General features: G+C 40.7%; 1 protein-coding gene across 1 annotated transcript in view; it reads right to left on the reverse strand.

Moving 5' to 3' along the window:
• Window positions 1-19369, reverse strand: part of LOC127579168 (clustered mitochondria protein homolog) — a 65096-nt gene extending 45727 nt beyond the window's left edge. Inside the window, 7 exon segments of the mRNA XM_052031776.1 lie at window positions 1325-1479; window positions 2121-2266; window positions 2808-2951; window positions 7458-7629; window positions 8175-8350; window positions 13480-13517; window positions 19225-19369. Coding sequence (XP_051887736.1) covers window positions 1325-1479; window positions 2121-2266; window positions 2808-2951; window positions 7458-7629; window positions 8175-8306 — 749 coding nt within the window. The 5' untranslated portion in view covers window positions 8307-8350; window positions 13480-13517; window positions 19225-19369.
• Between the last annotated feature and the right edge of the window lie 2966 nt (window positions 19370-22335).

Consider the following 22335-nt stretch of genomic DNA (forward strand, 5'->3'; position numbering starts at 1 on the left):
CTGTTTCTTTCACACTGACTCAGTACAAGATCCTTCCATGACATCCTCCCTTCCTGTAGCTGTGATACTATCCCTGATTAGCAAAGCCACTCTCAGCACCACCACCCCCCACCCCCCTTTTACCTCTCTCCCTATCCCTTTTGAAACACCTCATCCCCAGAACATCAAGCAGCCAATCCTGCCCAGTCTCTGTAATGGCCACAACATCATAATTCCATGTACTGATCCATGGTCTAAGTCCATCATCCTTATTCTTAATACTTCTCACATTAAAGTAAACATACTTCAACCCATCCAACTGACTGCATTTATGCCCTATCAACTGCCTATTCTTCCTCACAGTCTCTCTGTACATCACGTCAACCTTTACACCAACTGCTCTATCATCTGACCTAACATTCTGGTTCCAATTCCCCCTGCCGACATAATTTAAACCCTTCCCAACAGCTCAAGCAAACCTGCCTTCAAGGACATTGGTCCCTTTCGAGTTCAGGTGTAACCCATCCCTTTTGTGCAGATCATACCTTCCCCAGAGGAGATCCCAGTGATCTACAAATCTGAAACCCTGCCCCCGCACCAACTCTTCAGCCACAGATTCGTCTGCCACATCTTCCTATTCTTACCTTCACTGGTGCATGGCACAGAAATTATTCTCCAATTTTTATATTCAATGCCACAACCAGTGAAAGCAAGCATGTTGTATGCCTTCTTTACCACGCTATCCGCTTGCATTGCCATATTAAGGTACTGTTAGTGTATTTCACAGTCATTATACAATGCTGCAGTAACTGTTCTCTCATCACTATCATTATCATGACGATGTCCCTTTCTAAACCCACTTCTTTAAAATGTCTCGTTTACGGTCGGGACTCATGCCCCTTATCACTGATCTGCCTTAACCAATCTCCAGTCTTAAAACTCACTCCTCCCCACAGCTTCATTTTGGAAACTGACACTCAGCCACTCTTCTGAGTTCTGGTGTTGGGTCCCAAACCCAAAACGCTAACTGGATTCTCTTGCTGCAGACGCTGCAGAGAGCCTTGCTTAGCTGAGTTCTTCCTGTTTATGTTTCAGATTCCAGCATCCGCAGTTTTAATTGCTTTCCATTGCTGCAAGTTGCTTCTTGCTTTTGTACAAATCTTCCCAGCACCTAATACCGATACGTGCATCTATTCCATAAATTTCACAATGTATTCAAACATGCATTACATATTTAATAAAACGTTGACAATTAAATCATCCAAATTCTCAATGGTTCAACTTTTCCTCCTAAAAATGACAAGAGTCTCCCTGAATAAACGCATTCAAGAAGGTTAAAACTCACTGATTGATATAGAATCCTCGTGTGGATGCAGTGATGCTGACATGACGATCCTCCATGGTAATGATGTTAAGATACATAAGATCTCCACGCATTCTACGGTTACCAGGAGGAGGATTCCACCCACTCATCATCAGGGACTTCAGGCACTGCAGATGCTATAGAGAGGATTTCCATTAGCAATTTCCATGTCCTCACTAAACTCAGAGGCAGATATAATGAGTAAAAGCAGGCAAATAAATAGAATCTGAAATAAAGAGAAAATGCAGGAAATACTCAGGAGGTCAGGCAGCATCTGTGGAAAGAGAAACAAAAGTAGCATTTTAGATCAATGACCATTTTTCAGATTCAATGCAAGATTGTGAACCTGAGAAGTTAATTCTGTTTCTCTCTCCACAGATGCTTCCTGACGTGATGAAATATTTCTAGTATTTTGTGTTTTTATTTCAACTTTCCACTATTGTGAAGAATTAGAATTTCTATTAATTAGAATACGAGTCTCAAAATCAAGAAATTTATTACTGTAAAACAGTCAAAAAATGAGTAAAACACGTCAAAGTTTACTTAGAAAAAGAGCTTTCAGACGGAAGTTGTTGTGCAAACATTTATTCGTGGCAGCCTTGTTTCTGAAGCATCACTTCCTCCAAACCACAACTTTGCCTAACCAGAAATTTCACAACACTCTTTAAAATCAAAAGGGAAAGAGACATGCGAGCACAATGCACAATCATTCCGTCAGTCACTCTGCTGCAGAGTGACTGGTGGAATGAATGTGCATTCCACTTTCCTCATAACACACCTTGTTATCTGTGGTTATTGGCTGTAGAAGCGATAGGGGTCGATCTTTGGATCCTGGCAATATATATTCTGGAGGTGAGCATTCAATGGTGTCGAGTGGCTGATCAGAACCAGAGCGTCTTTTCCTCTTTCCAAATGCAGGTGTTTCTAGAGAGAAAAAAATATATTTAATTCTTTCCCCCCAACCTCATCCCCCAGGAGCCTGGACCATGCCACATTTCTTTGAAAGAATGAAAACCTGAAATTGGGGCTCAGAATGCCAATGAAATTCATCCTGCTTAATTTATGTTCAGTTGAAAAAAAATGATCCAGGCAAACTCTCAGAGGGATCCACCAATGCGATTACTCTCACAAAGACTGCAGTTTTCAACTTAACCACAATTAACTAATAATGTTAATGCGCTTGTCAACTCTGCTAATATCTCACTTTCAGAATAAAAGGATGACTTTATAAACACACACATCTCATAGCTTTAACAGTTCAAACAATATTGTTATTTGGTTGCCAAACTTGCTGAGGCCCCACACACCTACTACAAACTGTATGTTATGCCAGGCCAAAGCCAGAAAATCAGAGTGATGCAGCCCTTCATGTGAAGGATCAGAGACTTTCAATCGCAAAATCTAAACTGAAGATTCTCCTCCCCACTTTTCTCTCTTATTAATTTAATATTTGTGCAGATCATACCTCCAATATCCCCTTCATAGATGCTACTCAAGAAAGAGAGCGAGTTACACTCAATGCCATTATAGGCATCACCAGAGTCCAGACTCCTCAACAGATCCTGGATGTGGCAGATGTGAAGTCGAACTTCTCGGATGGTGTATGGTTCTGAAAAAGAAGGTCACTTCAACAATGTACCCAAAGGGCAAGTGGTTTCACCTAAAAGCATAAAATTCCAAAAGGAAAATTATTAAATCTGTTCACAGAGTATGAAAATCCAGTATGGTCTCTTACCAAAACTGCTAAGGTTCAATTGTGAAAGAGAGGGCCTGGCAAAAGTAGATTGGTAGCACATGCTTGCATGTAAATTGACAGCTGACAAGTGCGAATCTTTTAAAACAGAGTAAGGGTTCAAGGTCAGCATGCACTGGTAAGAATGAAAGATAAACAATGCAAGATCAGGAAATTGAAGAAGGTTTTATCAGGGAAAAAAAGTAAACATATGGCAGATATAGGCAACCAGGAGTCTCTTGAGAAATATAGAGTGTACAGGAGAGAACTTAAGAATGAAATTCTGAGGGCAAAAAGGGCCAGGAAAATCCTTGGCAAATAAGGTTAAGAAGAATCCCAAAACATTCTATAAGCATATCAGGAACAAGAGGGAGGCCAGGGAAAGACTGGGTCCCCTTTGGGATGAAAGGGGTAACTTATGTATGAAGCCAGAGGATGTTGGCAATGTCCTAGATGAATACTTTTCATCTGTATCCACCAAAGACAAAGACCCGGAATATTGTGAGTTCAAGGAGTAGTACATGAAGAATCAGGAGCAGTTCAGTACTAAGGAGGAGGAGGAGGTGGTGTTGGATACTATGGGACACATAAGGGTTGATAAATCCCCAAGTCTGGATGAGATCTGAGAAAAAGATTCTGACTGTCTACCCTATCTATGCCTCTAATAATTTTGTAAACTTCTATGAGGTCTCCCCTCAGTCTTTGACGCTCCAGAGAAAACAACGTCTCTTTATAGTTCATACTCTCTAATCCAGGCAGAATCCCATTAAAGCTCTCCTGCACCCTCTCCAAAGCTTCCACATCCTTCTTATAATGGGGCGACCAGAATTGTACACAATACTCCAAGTCCAGCTGAACCAAAAAGTTTTATAGAGCTGCAACATGACTTCCTTACTTTTATACTCAATATCACAACCAATGAAAGCAAGCATCCTTTACCACCCTATCAACTTGTGTGACCACTTTCAGGAAGCAAAGGACTTGGACCACAACATCCCTCTGTACATCAGGGCTGATGGATGCAGACAAGACACAGATCACCTATAATCTACCTGAATGACAGAAGAGATTCTAAGGAGCTGAACGATCTGTTCCTGCTCCCATGTTTAAAATGAAAAGCTTGGTCAAAATTGTTGGTCACTTATTCACAGAACTTTAATTTGATGATGAGCCCATGTTTTTAGAAAAAGTTTATTATTGTTTCCTGGAAGAAACTATTGTAATAACACAAAAAATAGTGATCTTTCCCTTAGGTGTTTTGTAGACATTCAAAATTGAATTAATAATCTCAGGGTAGAGCATTCTTTGCAAGCAGATGTGTGGATAATCATTGTGTGATACTGAGCCCAACAGAATAAAAATATTCTGAATTCTATCATTGATTTGCTTAAGTGATGAAACCACAAATCGCCAAAACAATATGTACATATGCGAAGTGGCTATTATGTTCCATCTTGGCCAACAATCACATAAAAACCACTGGCATTTTTTTTTGTACCAAACTTGCAGGTTTCATGAAGGATAGAAAATTCCAATACCATCATTCGCTTTTACTTTACACTAACATTCAGTTTTTCCTTTGATTACAGATTTTCCTTCAGCAACCACCACACTTTTCTGTTGATATTTATAAATGGTCCTTTCAACATTTCGGTTCTGATAAGTGATCATCAAGCCGAATTGTCAACTACGATGCACTCTCTACAGATGTTGCCTGATGTGTAACATTTCCAGCAGTTTCTGTATTTGTTTTAAAATGAGTAATGTGTTGTTCTGCATACAATCTTCAGAGATCTGCTAGCTTCAGTTACTGATCGGGATGGATAGAGAGCAAACTGGAGGTGGGAAATTGTACACAAGTGAGATTCAAGGGAGATGATCAAGTGGGAATATACTTGACAACTTTTCTGACAAATTAAAAGGCACATAAGCAAATTAATTATTCTCTAAAATGCGAGTAACAAAAACCCAAGGAAAACAAAATCCAATATACTGCAATAAGCCTCGGAGGAACAGAGCTGCTGAGCACAAATGGATCTAGTGCTGGAAAGACAATGGCCTAACACACCAATGCACAGTATTAGCTTTCTCAGCAGCACTGCCACAGGGATAGAACAATCATTTGCAAGTACTGGCACAAAAAGTTGAGAATTTAAGTCACTGAAGCCAGCTACAAAAGTACCTCTTCCCACTCTTGGACAGTCCTCACCTCTAACAGTATTCATTCACATGCTTCCCTTCAGCAATATCATTTTCCTGTTAAAGTGGAAGACTTTACATTGTTCCATATTAGATTCCATTTGCCATGTCCTTTCCCATTCACTTCAGCCTCTCTGCATCTTCCTCACAACATACTCTGCCATTTTGTATCATCAGCTAATTTGGATATGTTACACTTGAACCCTTATCCAAGTCACTGATACTGTAGATTGTGAACAGCTGGAATCGCAGCATTGATCCCTGCAGCACTCCTCTAGTCATTTGTCTAATCCAAAATGCTCCATTTATTCCTATTCTTAGTTCTCTATCCATTAGCGAATCCTCAATCCACACCAGTATATTATCCCCAAATGTTATGCATTCTCATTTTGTTTAATAATCTCTTGTTTAATAATCAAACTGAAGGCCTTCAGAACATCTACTAACTGATGTAATGTTAAGGTGCACATTCATCCATCAATTAACATCACAAACAAATTAACTGCCATTACTGATTGTGGGATCTTGCTACACACAGTGTGGGAGGAGAGGTTATTTCTTTTGCTGCCATCAACTCAAGACTGGCTTTAATATTTTATGGTAGCACTGTCAATTGCCACTGAAATCAAAATATTGTATAACAGCTAAACAAAGCAGAAAAACAAATATTTTCATGTATTACATCTGTGGCACCATATGAGGAAAATCAAAAACAAGTGCAGTCAACGTTATTCAGTATTCAGGTCAAGTGTGGGTAAAACACAGGGGAAACTAGGGGAAAGGGAGGGAATAAGACTGAATGTAGAATGGCGATGTAAACAGTAGGAAACCAAATAGTGGAAGAAAACCAAAAAGAGTAGGGAGAAAACTGGAAGCTGAATATAACTGGTTGGCACTAGGCCAAGGCTGATTATTTTTCCTTCACTTGGATAACAATACAATGGCCTTCCCTGGTAGAGCTGAGAGTGGATGAGGAGGTGCAGATGGGAGAGGTGGCCAGATTTGTTCAATGGCCATATAGAGGAAAATAAGATTAGGAGAGTGGCCTGATGGAAGACATGATTTTTACCTCCACAGAAATGTTTTTCTTATTGAAGACATAAACTTTGCTCCATTGCAGGGAACACTGAGGGACCATTAGTGATCAATGAGGAGTGGGTTTAAGATCTGCTCTCAGCAGGAGAGAGATGTAGGGACTGGCAGCTACAATGGTTGGTGTATTTTTGTTTTATAAAGCAAACAATGAGAGACTTAATTCCACTAAACAAATGATTTTTTGAATAGTAAATACAACCTTCATTTTTGTAGAACAAAGCTAATGGAGTCTGTTGACTATTTTACTGAACGACCTTCTTTGACAATAACTGTTTCCAATTTCCTGTTTTCTTCTGACTTGTTTTGTACTCTTCGTGGGTTTTTTGGCTAAAACTACCGATTTTTCTTTGATTGTGTGTTGGCAGGCTGGTAATAGGGAACTCTCTGGTGTTCTGAGAAAATGTGTTAAGAAAACATGTCTAAAGAACCAAAACTAGTTTTGGTTGCAAGCAATGACTTGGAATCCTAGAAAAACCACAACTTCTCTGTATGTTAAGTGAGGAATTCTCAGGATTATGTTTGGGGTGGTCAGATAGCCTTATACTTGCAGCACCATGTATTGGTGCATTACCTTTTGGCATCATGAAACCACTTACTATTTAAATATTTAACTGATAGATACAAACTACAGAGAAGGACACACAGTCTTGGTATTCAATCCTAACTTATTCTACTATCCACAACCTTCAACTTCCATATATTTTGGTCCTTTACCCACAAGATTCCTTCTCCACTTCACAAACCTCATACAATGCACCATCTCCCAGTAAAATATGGGCAGCAAACTTGTATCCAGTCTTTTTGGTACTTCTGTTTAGAAGTTACACGAAAGTAACTGAAGTGATTCTCATTCTGAAAAGGGAAGTTCCATTCTTCCATTTCTAATGATGGCACAACCAAGATTATGCATTTATCAGGAGGCAATTCGGAGGTACAAACAAATCTCCAACAAGGCATGTTGGAATTCCATCTTGCATATTTAATGAGTCACTACCAATTGTTCAGGTAGCACCCAAGTATCAAATAAATAAAGCTCACTGAAAATCTAAACAAAGCGCTAAGATCTTTCATCAGAGTGCCACTCTTTACCTTCAACTACTCGGAAGACAGATCCATCCTTCAGTCCTTCTATACTTCTCAACTCTGAAAAGTTATCCAAAATGTTACCATCATGCTGAAGTGAGAAGCAGGTTCGATGGCATGTGTCCTCACGATCCATCAGAATTTGGACAATCTCTTGGACCATCTCCTGAGAAGATAACTACAGAAATGATGAAAAGATTTGTACTGCATTACACTTAGTGAAATCAACCCCTGCAACAAACCATCACTAAGCAAATAGCTTGAAATAACTGGGTGTTCATGGCATTTTAAAAATTATAGTTACAAAGTAAACCCAGACAACTTATTGATTAGTCTTCTCCAGATGCCAAGCTAAGTAAAACACTCTGATTTGGAGGGATTCTGATTTTCCAAAATCCCCATCTGTTGTTGAAACCTTCAACCACCTCTAGACCACATTTTCTGGTCTTCCTCTCCCAAAACATTCCTTCATCCAAAGCCCTGCTTCCCATCTCCTTTTGTACATACATCCAACATCTGTCTTCACCAACCTACATTGGTGGCTGGTATCTCAATGCTTCAAATATAAAATATAACAATTAGACTTTTGCTACCTGCTTCTAATATCTTTATTTACTTTTTGTTGGGTTACAACTCTGAAGCACATTGGGACATTTTTTCTAGTTAATAGGCTGCCATAACAAAAATGCTGTTAATTGGTGTCAAGAGAAGAAAATAACTTACTTGGAGGTCAATGGTGTCACTTCCAGGCATTTGGATCTTAATATCAAGTGTGTCCTGAGAAGAAGTGACAGCATCACTGTTTGTCTGGATGCCATCGGCACCTGTGATTGCACTATGCATTGGTAGTGTCATTTCAGACCCTGTACCAGAAGGCAGAGTAACACTTCACTCAGAATCTGTATTGAAAGAAAAAAGAATCAGAATTTAGGTACCACAACTATTAAAGCATAATGTAATGGCTATATTAGAACAGAAAACAAATCACAACCGCATAATTTATGTCTGCTATTTGGAAACTATGGAATTGACCTGGATCCAAGCCAAAAGTACCAGTTCATAATAGCTTTACAGTGTTGACACTTGCTTGACAGAAACATAATTATTAAATTTAAAATAAACTGAAATATATCTAGCTCCTGAGTAAAGCACGTCTTCGCAGAAAATAATGCCCTGGAAGTTTCCAGATTTTACCTCAGGGAGTTCTGGAGTCTCCCAATGATTCAGACCCATGCCTGCCCTGTTCAGCCCCAGCCTTGGCACTGGAACAAGGCAATTCAGATGCTTCATGTTCTCTTCTCAGGTCCAGCACACTAGACACTGCAATATGGAGAAGATCACTGAAACTCCATATCATAAATTGTCATTGGCTTCATGCCAGCAGTAAGGTTCGGATTCAGGCTGAAGTAATATTTGTATTTGGAACCTCACCCCTTGTAAAGGCACGGGATGTCGATTTCTGGGCACTTTCTGGCAGCTATTGCTCATGAATAATTCAAGAAATCTGGTTTTGAAAGCATTGACGAGCAAAAGTTACAAACTCTTCTGTAGATCAACAAGGATCAATCCTTTTTTTTAAAAATAATTTCTGTACATACAAAGTATTCCATGCATGGTGCCACAAACGCAAACAGAAAGAGGCACACAAAATCTAAAATAAAATAGAAAATCTTAGAAATGTTCAGCTGATCAGGTAGCATCTTATTTTGGAGACTGCACAGTTCGTATAACCACTGTCTCTTGGTTCCAGAGGAGTCCTCCATCTCAGGTGGTTTACAGGAGTTAAATGTATGGTTTCCCATTTCAGAGCAGGATTCTGATTAAACCTGTCTGATTGGGTGTGCACTGGGTGGATGGACCACACCCAGACTACAGCAACCTCAAACAAAGCCTTACAATTCAGGTTCCAACTCATTTCACTTATCTGAAGTCTTTCAAAACCATGAGATGATGTTTATTTAAACAATGACACAAAATTAGTGCTTAACATTCTTTTTCTTGCCCCTTCAATACCAATCGCCACTAAGGATAGTTGAGAAAGCAGGGAGAAGGCATTACCGACCCTCTTTTGATTTCATTTATTGAACAAGTAATAACCAAGTTAGTTGAGGGTTTCTCTTTCCCAGTCCTTGACCTGAAATGTTAACACTATTTCTCTTTCCACAGAAGCTGTCTGACTTGCTGTATGTTTCCAGTATTTTCTGATTTTGTTTCAGGTCTCCAGCATTTGCAGTTTTTCTAAATTTTCATTTACTGGTTAAATAACTATGATACATTTTCAAAGTTCCTCAAGATAGCTGAAGTGAGCATGGGTCACTTTCATACCACAGATGTGGTTGCTCAAACACATGATCCTGGGCATTTATCTTGCCTGAGCACACATTACTATCTCATAGTCACAATGCTGTAGTTTCACTCTTGTCCAATGCAACTCTTCACTAAATCTTTATGAGAACTGCTTGGCCTATAAATTATTTGAATAAAGATGATATGCAGTAACACCCATCATGTTTTCTTGCTGCTTCAACTTCCTTCCCTCAATCCTATGTCAACTTTACTCCCATTTTAAACAAGCAAACAAGGCAGAGTTCTTTAGCAAACCCAATGAATAGTTACCAAGGCCTTTTCACCATAAAAACAAATTTAAGGGAATATCCAACGGTTTCAACTGTTGATAGGTTATCATCACTTCCGTATTAAAATGAGCTTCCAGCAACATTGGCACATGCACACGTGGAAGGTCTGAGACTTGAACAGAAACCCTAATGCAGTCATTGCAGGGTAAAAAATGATTTTCTGTCATCCCAAAACCGAAATACTGGCAAACATTATTTACCTCAAACCACCAGTATAACGTTTATATTTACAAGTCCATTTTCACTCAACCTACTTATGCAACTTTCAACAGTATGTTAACAAAAACTAATTCAATGGTTCAAACTCATTTGAACTAAGTCTCCACCAAAAATAGTGCACTATGGATACAGGTATGTATTTACAAATGAATTCATAAGCCTACAGAAAGTTCTCTATCCTACTAGTTTGTTCTTCTACCTTCGCTCATTCAAATATTTCTCTGTACTCCACAAACGGCCTTGTATCACTCTTATCATAAGACTGACACTTAGCTTTGTCATTTCTTATTCTCTAATGCATTTATACAGTTATACTTTTCATTTACTCTGTATTCTTGTGAGCAAGAAACCAGATTGGAAGCACCTGGCTTCCACAGGACAGTGTGTAATGTTGTGTTCTGCGGGTGTGTTGGAACTGAACAAAGTGAAAGCACGTGAAAAATTGTTGACTAGTTATGGATGGAGGTGGATCAGGTCAGACTGAGTAGGTATTGTGGAAGTCTCTTCTCTTCCATTGGGTAGAAGATACAGATGCCTGAGGGCATGTACCACCAGACTTATAGACAGCTTTTACCCCACTGTGATAAGACTATTGAACGGTTCCTTTATACAATGAGATGGACTATGATCTCACGATCTACCTTGTTGTGACCTTGCACCTTATTGCACTGCACTTTCTCTGTAGCTGTGACACTTTACTCTGTACTGTTACTGTTTTTACCTGTACTACATCAATGCACTTTGTACTAACTCAATGTAACTGCACTGTGTAATGAATTGACCTGTACGATCGGTTTGTAAGACAAGTTTTTCACTGTACCTTGGTACAAATGACAATAATAAACCAATACCAATACCATTCAATGGTCAAGTATTCCAGCAAGCATGCAGGTTAGTTAGTACAGTTGGGTGAAGGTAGGGGAAGACAATCTATGGAGTTTTCAATCAATGGTCATCATCCCATTCAAGTATGCCATCATCAGTCCTTCCTCAAAAGTCACAACCAACACCTCATCTTTTGCAAAGTACCACACCAGTTCTAACTTCTCGCTCCAAAGTCCTTCATAATGTTACAGCCTCCCATAATTCATGTTCATTTTACCTAGAATTCCTTATCAGAATGCCCCAAATGAAGTTTCTGTCCCTGCCAAAATATAGAAGCAGCCATGACCAATTACTAATGACATCCAATAAGACTGTCAAAGGGTAATCCACGTTCCTTTGTCCTTCCTTACCTGTCTGAAGCCTTAGGCACAGCTGGCTACTTGCCTGGTTCCATTCTTATCTATCCAATCATTGTCAGAGAACCTCATCAGCAATGGCTTCTCTTCCAGCGCCTGCACCATTACTTCAGGTGACCTCCAGACCAACCATTGCTGCTCCTATTTATCATTTAAACACGGTGCTTCAACAACGTTGACTGAAAATGCAGTCTCAGTTTCCATACATACGTACTTTGACGATAACCAACTCTACCTCACAAGAACTTAGGAAAATAGGAGCAGGAGAGGCTATCAGGGCCCTCAACCCTGAACCCGCCTTTCAATGTGATTATGGCTGATCTACGATAGCCTCATCTCTTCTGTGCCAGTTCCCCGCAGAGCTCAATTCCTTGATCATTCAAATATTTATCTATCTCCACCTTAAATATTTATATTGATATTGCCTCCACTAACCTCTGGGGCAAAGAATTCCAATGATTCATTATCCTCTGAGAGGAGAAATTTCTGTGCACTTGTTTTAAATGACTGGTGCCTTATCTTGTAACTATATCCCCTTGGCAGAGACTCTCCCAATGCTCTTGACCCTTTCACTGTCTCTAATTTGTCCAACACACACAGTGGAAAAGCACAACCTTGATGTCATATTTGACCTCCAAATCAGCTTTCAAGTACAAATCCATAACATCACCTACTTTCACCTCCACAACATCACAGGAGGATCCAAGCAGAGGGAAAATCCAAAGTCTAATTCAATAAATAAATGAAACAAAATCAAACTAGCATCTCAAGAAGTCACAAAATTGAGACATCTGACTAGCTTTTCATCTCCTTGGTGGTTCAAGTTTGCCCTTTTCTATTTTTTTTAAGGTAATCCTCCTGTGTTGAGGCTGACTTGCTTTCACTGAGGTGTCTCACAAGACTCTACCACAGTTGGAGCAGGTGATGGTTGGCAAGGTGCATGGGCAAGTAGCTTGGGATACTGTGAGCTCCTCCTGCTGTTGGATGAGCCTCCCACATGCTCCTAGTACCAAGACTGAAGATCTCAGCGCCTTCCTGGCTGCTCCTCCATTTTGAGCAGTCTCACCCCATGAATCAGTGAGGATATTACATTTCTGCCCTCCCTATCCACAAACCCCTACCCCCACAAGCATATTTTGAGAATGTACTTAAAACATTCTTGATGTCCTTGTGGAAATAACATCCTCTGATGGAGCCTAGAGTCAAGTGTTCAATCTAGTTGAGTGTTTGATATACAGGTAATATGGCCAACAAGTCAGAGCTGGTCAAGTGTCATCAGACCTTTGGTGCTGGGGATGTTGGCCTGAAAGGATGCTGATTTAGGTTCACCTTTGCTGCCAATTAGTTTGGAGAACTTTAAGGATACTGCATCAGTGGTATTCTCCAGAGATTTGTTGTGTCTACTGTGGATTATTCACAACCATGAAAGCATATGAGTTGCCATAAACAGGTTTAAAATCTCACTACTGGATTTGCGATCTTGGTCTTCAAACACCCATTCGGCCAAAGGCAGCCAAAGTGTGAGCTGATGCAGTGGAGGCCATGGTGAATTAAGTCATCAGCATTTGCCTTTTTCTGAAAGATGGTCCTCGAGACATGGAAAGTGATGCACATTTGCTGTAGTCTTGCATTCTCCGTGGTTTTGTCACAGATCTCAATATTCAAGGGCATTCTATTGTCCACACATGAAATTTAATTTCTTTCAATTTATTCAAAAATTTTCAATTCAACATTTGACTGGTAGTGAACTTTATTTTAAACCTGCATGATTTTCAAGGTTTGATTTTCTGTGGCTACGTATCAAAGACCTCACAATGGGTAGGATTAATTATATAAAGGTATTTTACATTAAGCGGTTGCATTCTACAAATTGATCTTTCTAACAAGAATCACATAACCTAAGATCAGAGAAACACATTTTAATTCCCTTACCCTTTGAATGTTGGCTCCAGGAACTGCCCACAGATTATCTGCAAGTTAATAGAATTTTGATTGTAAGAAACAGAAGTCTTCTGACCAAGGTTCTGTTTTATTAAAACACATACAAGAACTAGTAACCATGTAGCCATCTATTGTGTTGGTATGTAACTTGGAACATACAGGTAAGGGAGTAAACATGAGGAGAACCAAAAGCTCAACACGACAGAAAACCTTGATACCTATAAGTATTGAAGGTGCAGGAGTGAAATTAACAAAGAAATTAGAAAAGCAAAAAAGATGGATCAGTTAATATTGACAGGTAACATCGAGGAAAAGCAAAACGTTTTATAAATATGTGAAAGGACAGAGGATAAAGGGGGAAGTCCTGTTAAGCAGACCGTGTACAAGGATGAAATGTGTAAATTTCCAAATGAATACTTTGCACCTATCTTCATGGAAGATAGAAACATAGAAGTGATACCAACATTATACATTGATAAGGAAGAATGTGAAGTATTAGTAATAATACACAGAGAGGGGATATTAAAAGGTCCCAGCAGGGACCCATCTTTCTGGAGTTACATCAGGCAATTGTATGTGACCTTGGCCCCTGAGAAAGATGAAAGCTAGTGAAACGAACCCATGGCATGACTGCCTTGCATGAGAAATGTCTCACTGTCTGGCTCAGTAAATGTGGCAGGGAGGGAGTCATCATCAGTATGCATTAGGGTGGGGTAGGGTGGAAGAAGGGAGGGTTGATATAGCCTGATGCTCATCAATTATGGGGAAAGGAAGATAGGATTGAGGTTTGTCATTGTCTAATCATTGATACCTGGGAGAAGAGAATTGATGCCTATGTGGTCAAAGTGTTGCAGGCTAAGGAAATACATGCTAGAAACGTGTAGGGCACAGCGACTCAACATATAGAGAAGCTGCATACTACTTCATACATTACTCCGTGTTTCACTGCACATCACTCACATGATATGAAGTCTGCCACCAATCCCTGCCAAGCATGCATGGTCAATGTCTCAAGAACGTACATTGTTGCAGTCAAAAGCATGCACATATCTGTGCGTATCTTTAAAAAGTGGAGGGCTAGGCTCGCAGCTGCATAACTATATATCAGTATCTATGCAAAACTAATTTCATTGGGGTGTGGCATTTTTTCTGCAAGTGTTAGAAAAATGTGTCTGAACTGTTCCACCAGGATAACAGTCGAAGACCTCGATCCTTTGAGCAACTTTAAAACCAGCACTGCCTATAGAAATAGGCAGTGAATCTCCTCACTTCAGCTTCTGATTTTTTTTAAAGAACAGCTCATCCTACCATATCAAGTTTTGTTCCAAGACACTCTGCCACATTCCACCTATAGCATGGGCTAACTTTTAATACTGGACATCATAACTCAGACTGATGAGCTCACTTCAAATCCTAAACTGTCAGAACCATACAGCACAAAACAGGCCCTTCGGCCCACCATGTTGTGCTGTCCATCAAACCACCCTCACACTATCTAAACCTTTCCTCCCGCATATCCTTCTATCTCACATTCCTCCATATGCCTATCCAACAAACCCTTGAACCTGTCCAATGTATCTGCCTCCACCACCACCCCAGGTAGTGCATTCCATGCACCAACCACTCTCTGGGTGAAAAACCTCCCCCTGACATCTCCCCTGAACCTCCCACCCATAACCTTAAAGACATGCCCTCTCGTCTTGAGCATTGGTGCTCTGGGAAGGAGGCGCTGGCTGTCTACTCTATCTATTCCTCTCAATATTTTATACACCTCTATCATGTCTCCTCTCATCCTCCTCCTTTCCAGTGAATAAAGCCCTAGCACCTTAAGCCTGTGCTCATATTCTATACGCTCTAATCCAGGCAGCATCCTGGTAAATCTCCTCTGCACCCTCTCCAATGCCTCCACATCCTTCCTATAATGCAGCGACCAAAACTGAACACAGTACTCTAAGTGTGGTCTAACTAGAGTTTTGTAAAGCTGCATCATCACTTCGCGGCTCTTAAACTCAATCCCCCGACTTATGAAAGCTAACATCCCATAGGCCTTTTTAACTGCTCTATCCACCTGTGAGGCAGCTTTCAGTGAACTGTGAATATGAACCCCCAGATCCCTCTGCTCCTCTACACTGCCAAGTACCTTGCCATTTACCCTGGAGTTTGTCCTTCTAAAGTGTACCACCTCACACTTCTCCGGATTGAACTCCATCTGCCACTTGTCAGCCCAGCTTTGCATCCTATCAATATCCCTCTGTAAGTTCCGACAGCCCTCCACACTATCCACAACACCGCCGATCTTAGTGTCATCCGCAAACTTACTAACCCAGCCTTCCACCCCCTCATCTAAGTCATCTATAAATATCACAAAAAGTAGAGGTCCCAGAACCGATCCTTGCGGGACACCACTAGTCACTGCCCTCCAATCCGAGGGCACTCCTTCCACCACAACCCTCTGCTTTCTACAGGCAAGCCAATTCCTAATCCACACAGCCAAGCTTCCCTGGATCCCTTGGCCTCTGACCTTCTGAAGAAGGCTACCATGAGGTACCTTATCAAACGCCTTACTAAAATCCATATAGAACACATCCACCGCACTACCCTCATCAATCTTCCTCGTCACCTCCTCAAAGAACTCTATCAGGCTTGTGAGGCAAGATCTTCCCTTCACAAATCCATGCTGGCTGTCCCTAATCAGTCCATTATTCTCCAGGTGTTCATAGATCCTATCCCTTAGAATCCTTTCTAACAGCTTACCCACCACAGACGTAAGGCTCACCGGTCTGTAATTCCCTGGACTATCCCTACTACCTTTTTTGAACAAGGCGACAACATTCGCCACCCTCCAATCCTCCGGCACCATCCCCGTGGACAACGAGGACTCGAAGATCCTTACCAGCGGTTCAGCAATCTCCTCCCTCGCCTCTCGAAGCAGCCTGGGGAAAATCCCGTCAGGCCCCGGAGATTTATCCGTCTTGATATTATTTAACAACTTCAACACATCCTCTCTCTTGATATCTACAACCTCAAGAACATTACCCTTACCTGCACTCCCTTCCGCGTCATCAAGACCCCTCTCCTTGGTGAATACCGAAGAGAAGTATTCATTGAGAACTTCTCCCACTTCCGCCGCCTCCAGGCACATTCTCCCACCTTTGTCTTTAATCGGACCTACCTTTACCCTAGCCATCCTCCTACCCTTCACGTAGGTGAAAAAGGCCTTGGGATTTTCCTTAACCTTACCAGCCAACGCCTTTTCATGTCCCCTTCTAACTCTCCTCAGCCCTTTCTTAAGTTCCTTCCTCGCTACTCTATATTCCTCACGGGCCCTGTCTGAACTTTGCTGCTTATACCTTATGTATGCTACCTTCTTCTCCCTAACTAGTCGTTCAACCTCTCTCGTCACCCACGGCTCCTTCACCCTGCCATTCCTTCTCTGCCTCACCGGGACATATTTATCCCTAACATCCTGCATAAGATCCCTGAACATCGACCACATCTCCATGGTACATTTCCCTTCAAAAAGGACGTCCCACCTTACACTCCCAAGTTCTCTCCTTATAGCCTCATAGTTCGCCCTTCCCCAATTAAACATCTTCTTGTCCTCTCTGCACCTGTCCCCGTCCATGACAATTTTAAAGGTTATGGAGCAATGGTCACTGTCCCCCAAATGCTCACCCACCAATAGATCCTTCACCTGTCCCGGTTCATTTCCTAAAACTAGATCTAGCACGGCATTCCCTCTAGTCAGCCTGTCAACATACTGTGTCAGGAATCCCTCTTAGACACATTTAACAAATTCCGTCCCATCTAAACCTTTGGCACTAAGCAGGTTCCAGTCTATATTTGGGAAGTTGAAGTCTCCCATTATAACAACCCTGTTATTTTTGCTTCTCTCCAAACACTGCCTGCCAATCTGCTCCTCTATATCTCTACCGCTACCAGGGGGCATATAGAATACTCCTAGTAGAGTAACTGCTCCTTTCTTGTTCCTTACTTCCACCCATAGGGACTCTAGAGATGATCCTTCTAAAATATCCATCCTTTCCACAGCCATAACAGTGTCCCTGACCAGTATCGCCACCCCTCCTCCTCTTCTCCCCCCTTCCCTATCCCTCTTAAAACACCGAAAACCAGGAATATTCATCTATTAGATGTATTAGAATAGATCTATTAGAATAGATGTCATCTATTTCTTCCCTTCACTCTGCTCTGGTAAGCAAGTGATGGATGGCAATCAAATGGAAGGGACTGATACACACTTGGAAGCAGAATTCATCTGAGCTTATATTGTTAATATTAAGTCTTAATTCAAGACAGGAAAAAACTTAAGTTAATAGCTTGCTTCTTGAATGTGAGCTGATATTTTGTTTTAGAAGTTCCAAACTATTATTACGATAAATGTAAGCTTCTTTCAAAATTTAAATACAACTTAAATCAAATGATTAGCCATATAACAACAAAATTTTCTGTAATTTATTTGAATCAGTCTCTAGCATATATTATATACTGCTCCTTTTTAAACACTTAGATTTCCTTTAGTGTTACAAATTTTAATATACTCCAAATCTTTTTTCCACTAAAATATCATTTCTGCAATCTATGACACCACTGCTCAGAGTATGCAAATCACACCAACATCTTCCACTATAAAATAAGCACAGGGGAAAAGATTGATTGTGATAAGAGATATTTTACTGTTGCAGTTTGTAAAACTTAGTCAATACAGCTAAACTCTGATTATCCAGCACATTCAGGACTTTGGTGGTGCCAGACTAGCAGATTTTCCAGACTATTGGACATTATTTCATTAATACCCTAATACTTTTAATTCACTACTTGCTTGAGTGACAGCATTATAATAAATTTTCCAGTGAACGAGCCAAATTTAAAGGGAGCTCAGGAACTGGAGCCCAGGCGAGTGGAAGGGGAGTGGCAAATATCACCTGGCGAGCCAGATGCTAAACCATTCGGATTTCCAAATAGTTGGATCGTTTCAATCAGAGTTTTACTGTATGTTGCCATTCCAAGCAGCAAAGCCAGTTCTGGATCGTGAAACATATGAAGTACATAATCGAAAGACAGAAGAAAAAAAATTGTGAGCTGGCTGTGAATAAAAGCTTGGTGGAGCAAGTATTTTTTTATGTGCCATAAACACAATACTCCACAATTCCATTCAGCCTAAACGAGGATACACAGCCAACCCCAAACCTGATCGCTTGTACACACCCATTCTTCAGTATGAGTCACTAAATAGCGATCAGGAGCAGCAAATATGGCTTACTGCCCCTCCCTTACCTTGTAGAGCATGTTGAGGAAATTGTTGCACTAGCGTTGTTTATTAGTAGAAGCTCATCTTTAGGATTGGTTATTAAACCCGAGCCTCTCTAGTCTGCATTCGTTTGTACCCATACGAAAAATCTGTATCCTCTGTACTTTACTAAAGAACTGATGTAGAGTATTATCTTAACTCTCGTCAAAGCTCCAAGGGAGTTTTCAGAGTGCCAAAAGCAAAGTTCTTAACTCAGCTGCTCATTGAGTCTTCAATTATTTCCTTTCATCATCTCTATCCTAGTCCCTGCCTCCCACACCGGAATCTTCACCACCGTACACCGCCCAGTTTATAATTATTTTCTCGCATGCTTTTCCCCCAAACTTTCTTTAACACGGGATGTTTTGGGCCTTGTACTCTCAGCTTTTCGCAGCTCTCCGCCTATTGTATCACATCTGTGCTCTCACCTGTCCAAGTCTTTGGAGTCTCCTTCTAGGGATGGCAGCTGGTTTCTCGCCCAGCTTCAGTCCCCACACGTTTACTCACTATGCTAACTTCTTTATTATATATAGAAAAACTCCTCCTCACCGCGTACAGGTAACTCGCGTCGCCCTTCCATTGGGCTGTTACGTCAGGAAGGAGGCTAACGCCCTGTTCTCAAATATGGTCATTTTCCTATTCGAAGTAGGTGTACCGTTCGGGGCGTTTCCCACTATGCGATTAGTTTTGACTACTGAAGCTCCAATAGAGCTAAAAGAGAAACCCAAGGAAAAGTACCACTGGGTTGATTCTGAAGGAAACGATGTCTGCATATGTATTGTATAAAGTTTAAACGAACCAAAGAGGGAAAAGTTCAAAGGACGAAAAGATCCAGAAAATGAAATCCCCAAATCCAGACTTTGATTTGGATTTCTGCCTTCTGCCCAAAACCGTTGTTATAATTCAATTATATGTTATAAATTTCATGTCACCATAGGGATGAAATGGTTATATAGAGAGGAGAAAAACAAGCTGCTAATTTTTCAGTTGATGTTGAGATTTAGTTGGCAGTATTGGAACAAAGAATAGATGCCAGAATTGTGCTCTGGGAATTTAATGACTCATCAGTCAAAACGTTCCTTTGTTCATTAGTTTATATAGCATATGCAAGGAAGTCACAGAGGTAGGGTGCCAGGATGGCTTAAAAATCAATACTCATGCAGTGGTTATTATACTCGAGGTATAATTACATGTGACCTGTATCATCCAATTCTAAGGTTACATTTTCTGGACCAATCTACAAACACTTAGCTGTTACTTCTTGACTAACCTGAGATGACACCTCTGCCCCAGTCAGTATCTGATCATAACAAGACATCCCTTCGATTCAAACAGTCAATCAACCTTGCATTCCTTCAAAGATCATTTGTAATGAACAGGCCAGTTATTACATGTGGCTATATTACATCGAGTGACCATATCTATTCTCAAAGCTGTCACTTCTCCCTTCATTCCTGCAGAGGTTAATTGCTTTAGGAATAAACTTGAGTCTCTATACCCTGCAGCTATTTCATTGCTTGCTTATTTGGAGCCAGCTTAAGACTTTCTTATGTATCTCTATCTGTTTGTTCTTATTTCTACTGCCAAGCCTGATGGCTTATTTACAGAAACCAGGTCTGACCTGTTCAATAGGACAAGGACACTTGTTCTTTTATAACATATTTACCAGCTGCATCAATGTCCCAAGTGCTACAAAAATATAACCTTACAGCTGGAAGTACTAAACACAGCTGGGGTGGAGGTAGCTGCGGCAGTTTGTATCATAACCATAATTTTCCAGAAAATTGCAGAACATGATCTTACAAGGTCAGCAAAGGTAAGGGAGCTGGCTGCTACATAAAATACAATTTGGCAAATTTAACACCCTGACACCAGGAGTGAAAGCAAGTTAAATTTCTTACCAGTATAGTTTTATTGCTAACAGTGCCAAATTAAACCATTTGCATTGCTTGTCCCACCACTTTCTTACCTGTACATTGTACTGATCCAGATCACCTCTGCTTGACATGGTATTCAAGTACTGGCCCATAGTGATAGGTTTCTGCATGTGGCAGATATTTTTTCAGCAAAAATTGCAGTTACAGATCAATATCTAATATTGAGTAGATCAGATACTGAATGATCGACAATTTCCCCAGCCTTTTAAAATACATACATAATTATCTATTATACACACACATATTATACAGAATATTTTATATATATACCGTGTATATGATCTCATCTACAAACAAGAAATACTGAACTGAAATAAAAACAGAAAATGTTGGGAACACAGCACAGAAGCAGACCTTTTAGCCCTCTGCCACCTTCTTAGGCAGTGCGTTCCACATTGCAATCAACCTCTGGGTGAAATAAAATTCCTGAGATACTTCTTACCTCAAATGTATTGCCTCTGGTTTGAGACATCCCTGTTAGGGGAGAAGTTTCTCACTATCCACCCTATCTATGCCCCGCATTTTGTATATGAAAAGTGAAACAGAGTTAACATTTCATTTCAAAGATGCTTCATCAGAACTGCGAAAGTGAGAAGACAAGTCTGTTTAAGTTGTAGAGCAGGTAGGAAGGAATGGATAGGACAGAGACAATACCACTTTGAAGCCAGGGTTGCATTGTTTGTGTCGTCACCTAGCCGATGGATGAATGAGGTAGGTTAGAGTGAAAGAAAACAAATGAAGGGTTGTGCTAAAAGCAGTGAAATGCAGGTCAGAGCTGTTCCTGAGACCTGAAACCAAAAGAAGAATGCTGGTAATGCCCAAAAGATTGCTACTAGTAGGAAATGTATGGTGTTAAAGGAGACATTGTTCAACGTTAGGTGAAGTCAGCCAGGCAAATCAGTGAGTTAGCGGAAAGGAACCGATTGGGTCTCTGTTCAAGGAACAAGTGGAGGATACTCATATTGTCCAGGTTTAAGATGGCAATGTATTTCACATCTGTGTTGAAGCTAAGCCCTCTGCAACCAGGAAGATGGAAACTGTCAAAGTTGCAAAGGGCACAACAGGTGTTACAAACATTAATGGGAAGGCACTGGAGAAGGGGAGAAAGGATGGAGTCGAGGTGGGAAGAAATGTCGAATGGGGCAAGGGCATACTGAAACAATGGGTGTACATAGATAGTCCTGCTTGTGAATCTTGGACAGGACGTCAAGATGGGCTATGTGGAATAGGATGACTATAAGACAAGAGACTATGAAGGAAATGAAGTCAGTAACTGTCTGGGAAGCAATGGCCTCATGCTCAGTGGTGGGGTCATAGTCCAGAGGGAGTTATGAGGAGGTGTCAGTGAAATAAAGGTCAGTTCACCAAACTACAACAGCACTACCCTTATTGCCATGCTTGCTGATGATACAGAGATTTGTCCTAAGTGAGCAAAATGTTGCAAGTTCAGAAATGGATAGGTTAGAGTTAGAAGAGCAGTGGTAAAATTGAGCTGGTCAATTTCATGTTGGCAGTTAGTGACAAATAGATCCAGAAATGTTAAGCGGCCAAAAGGAGAGGTCCAAGTGGATTGTGACTTCTGGAGGAAGGGAAAAGGGTCCA

This window comes from Pristis pectinata, chromosome 17 (assembly GCF_009764475.1).
Source record: "Pristis pectinata isolate sPriPec2 chromosome 17, sPriPec2.1.pri, whole genome shotgun sequence".
NCBI lineage: Eukaryota > Metazoa > Chordata > Chondrichthyes > Rhinopristiformes > Pristidae > Pristis > Pristis pectinata.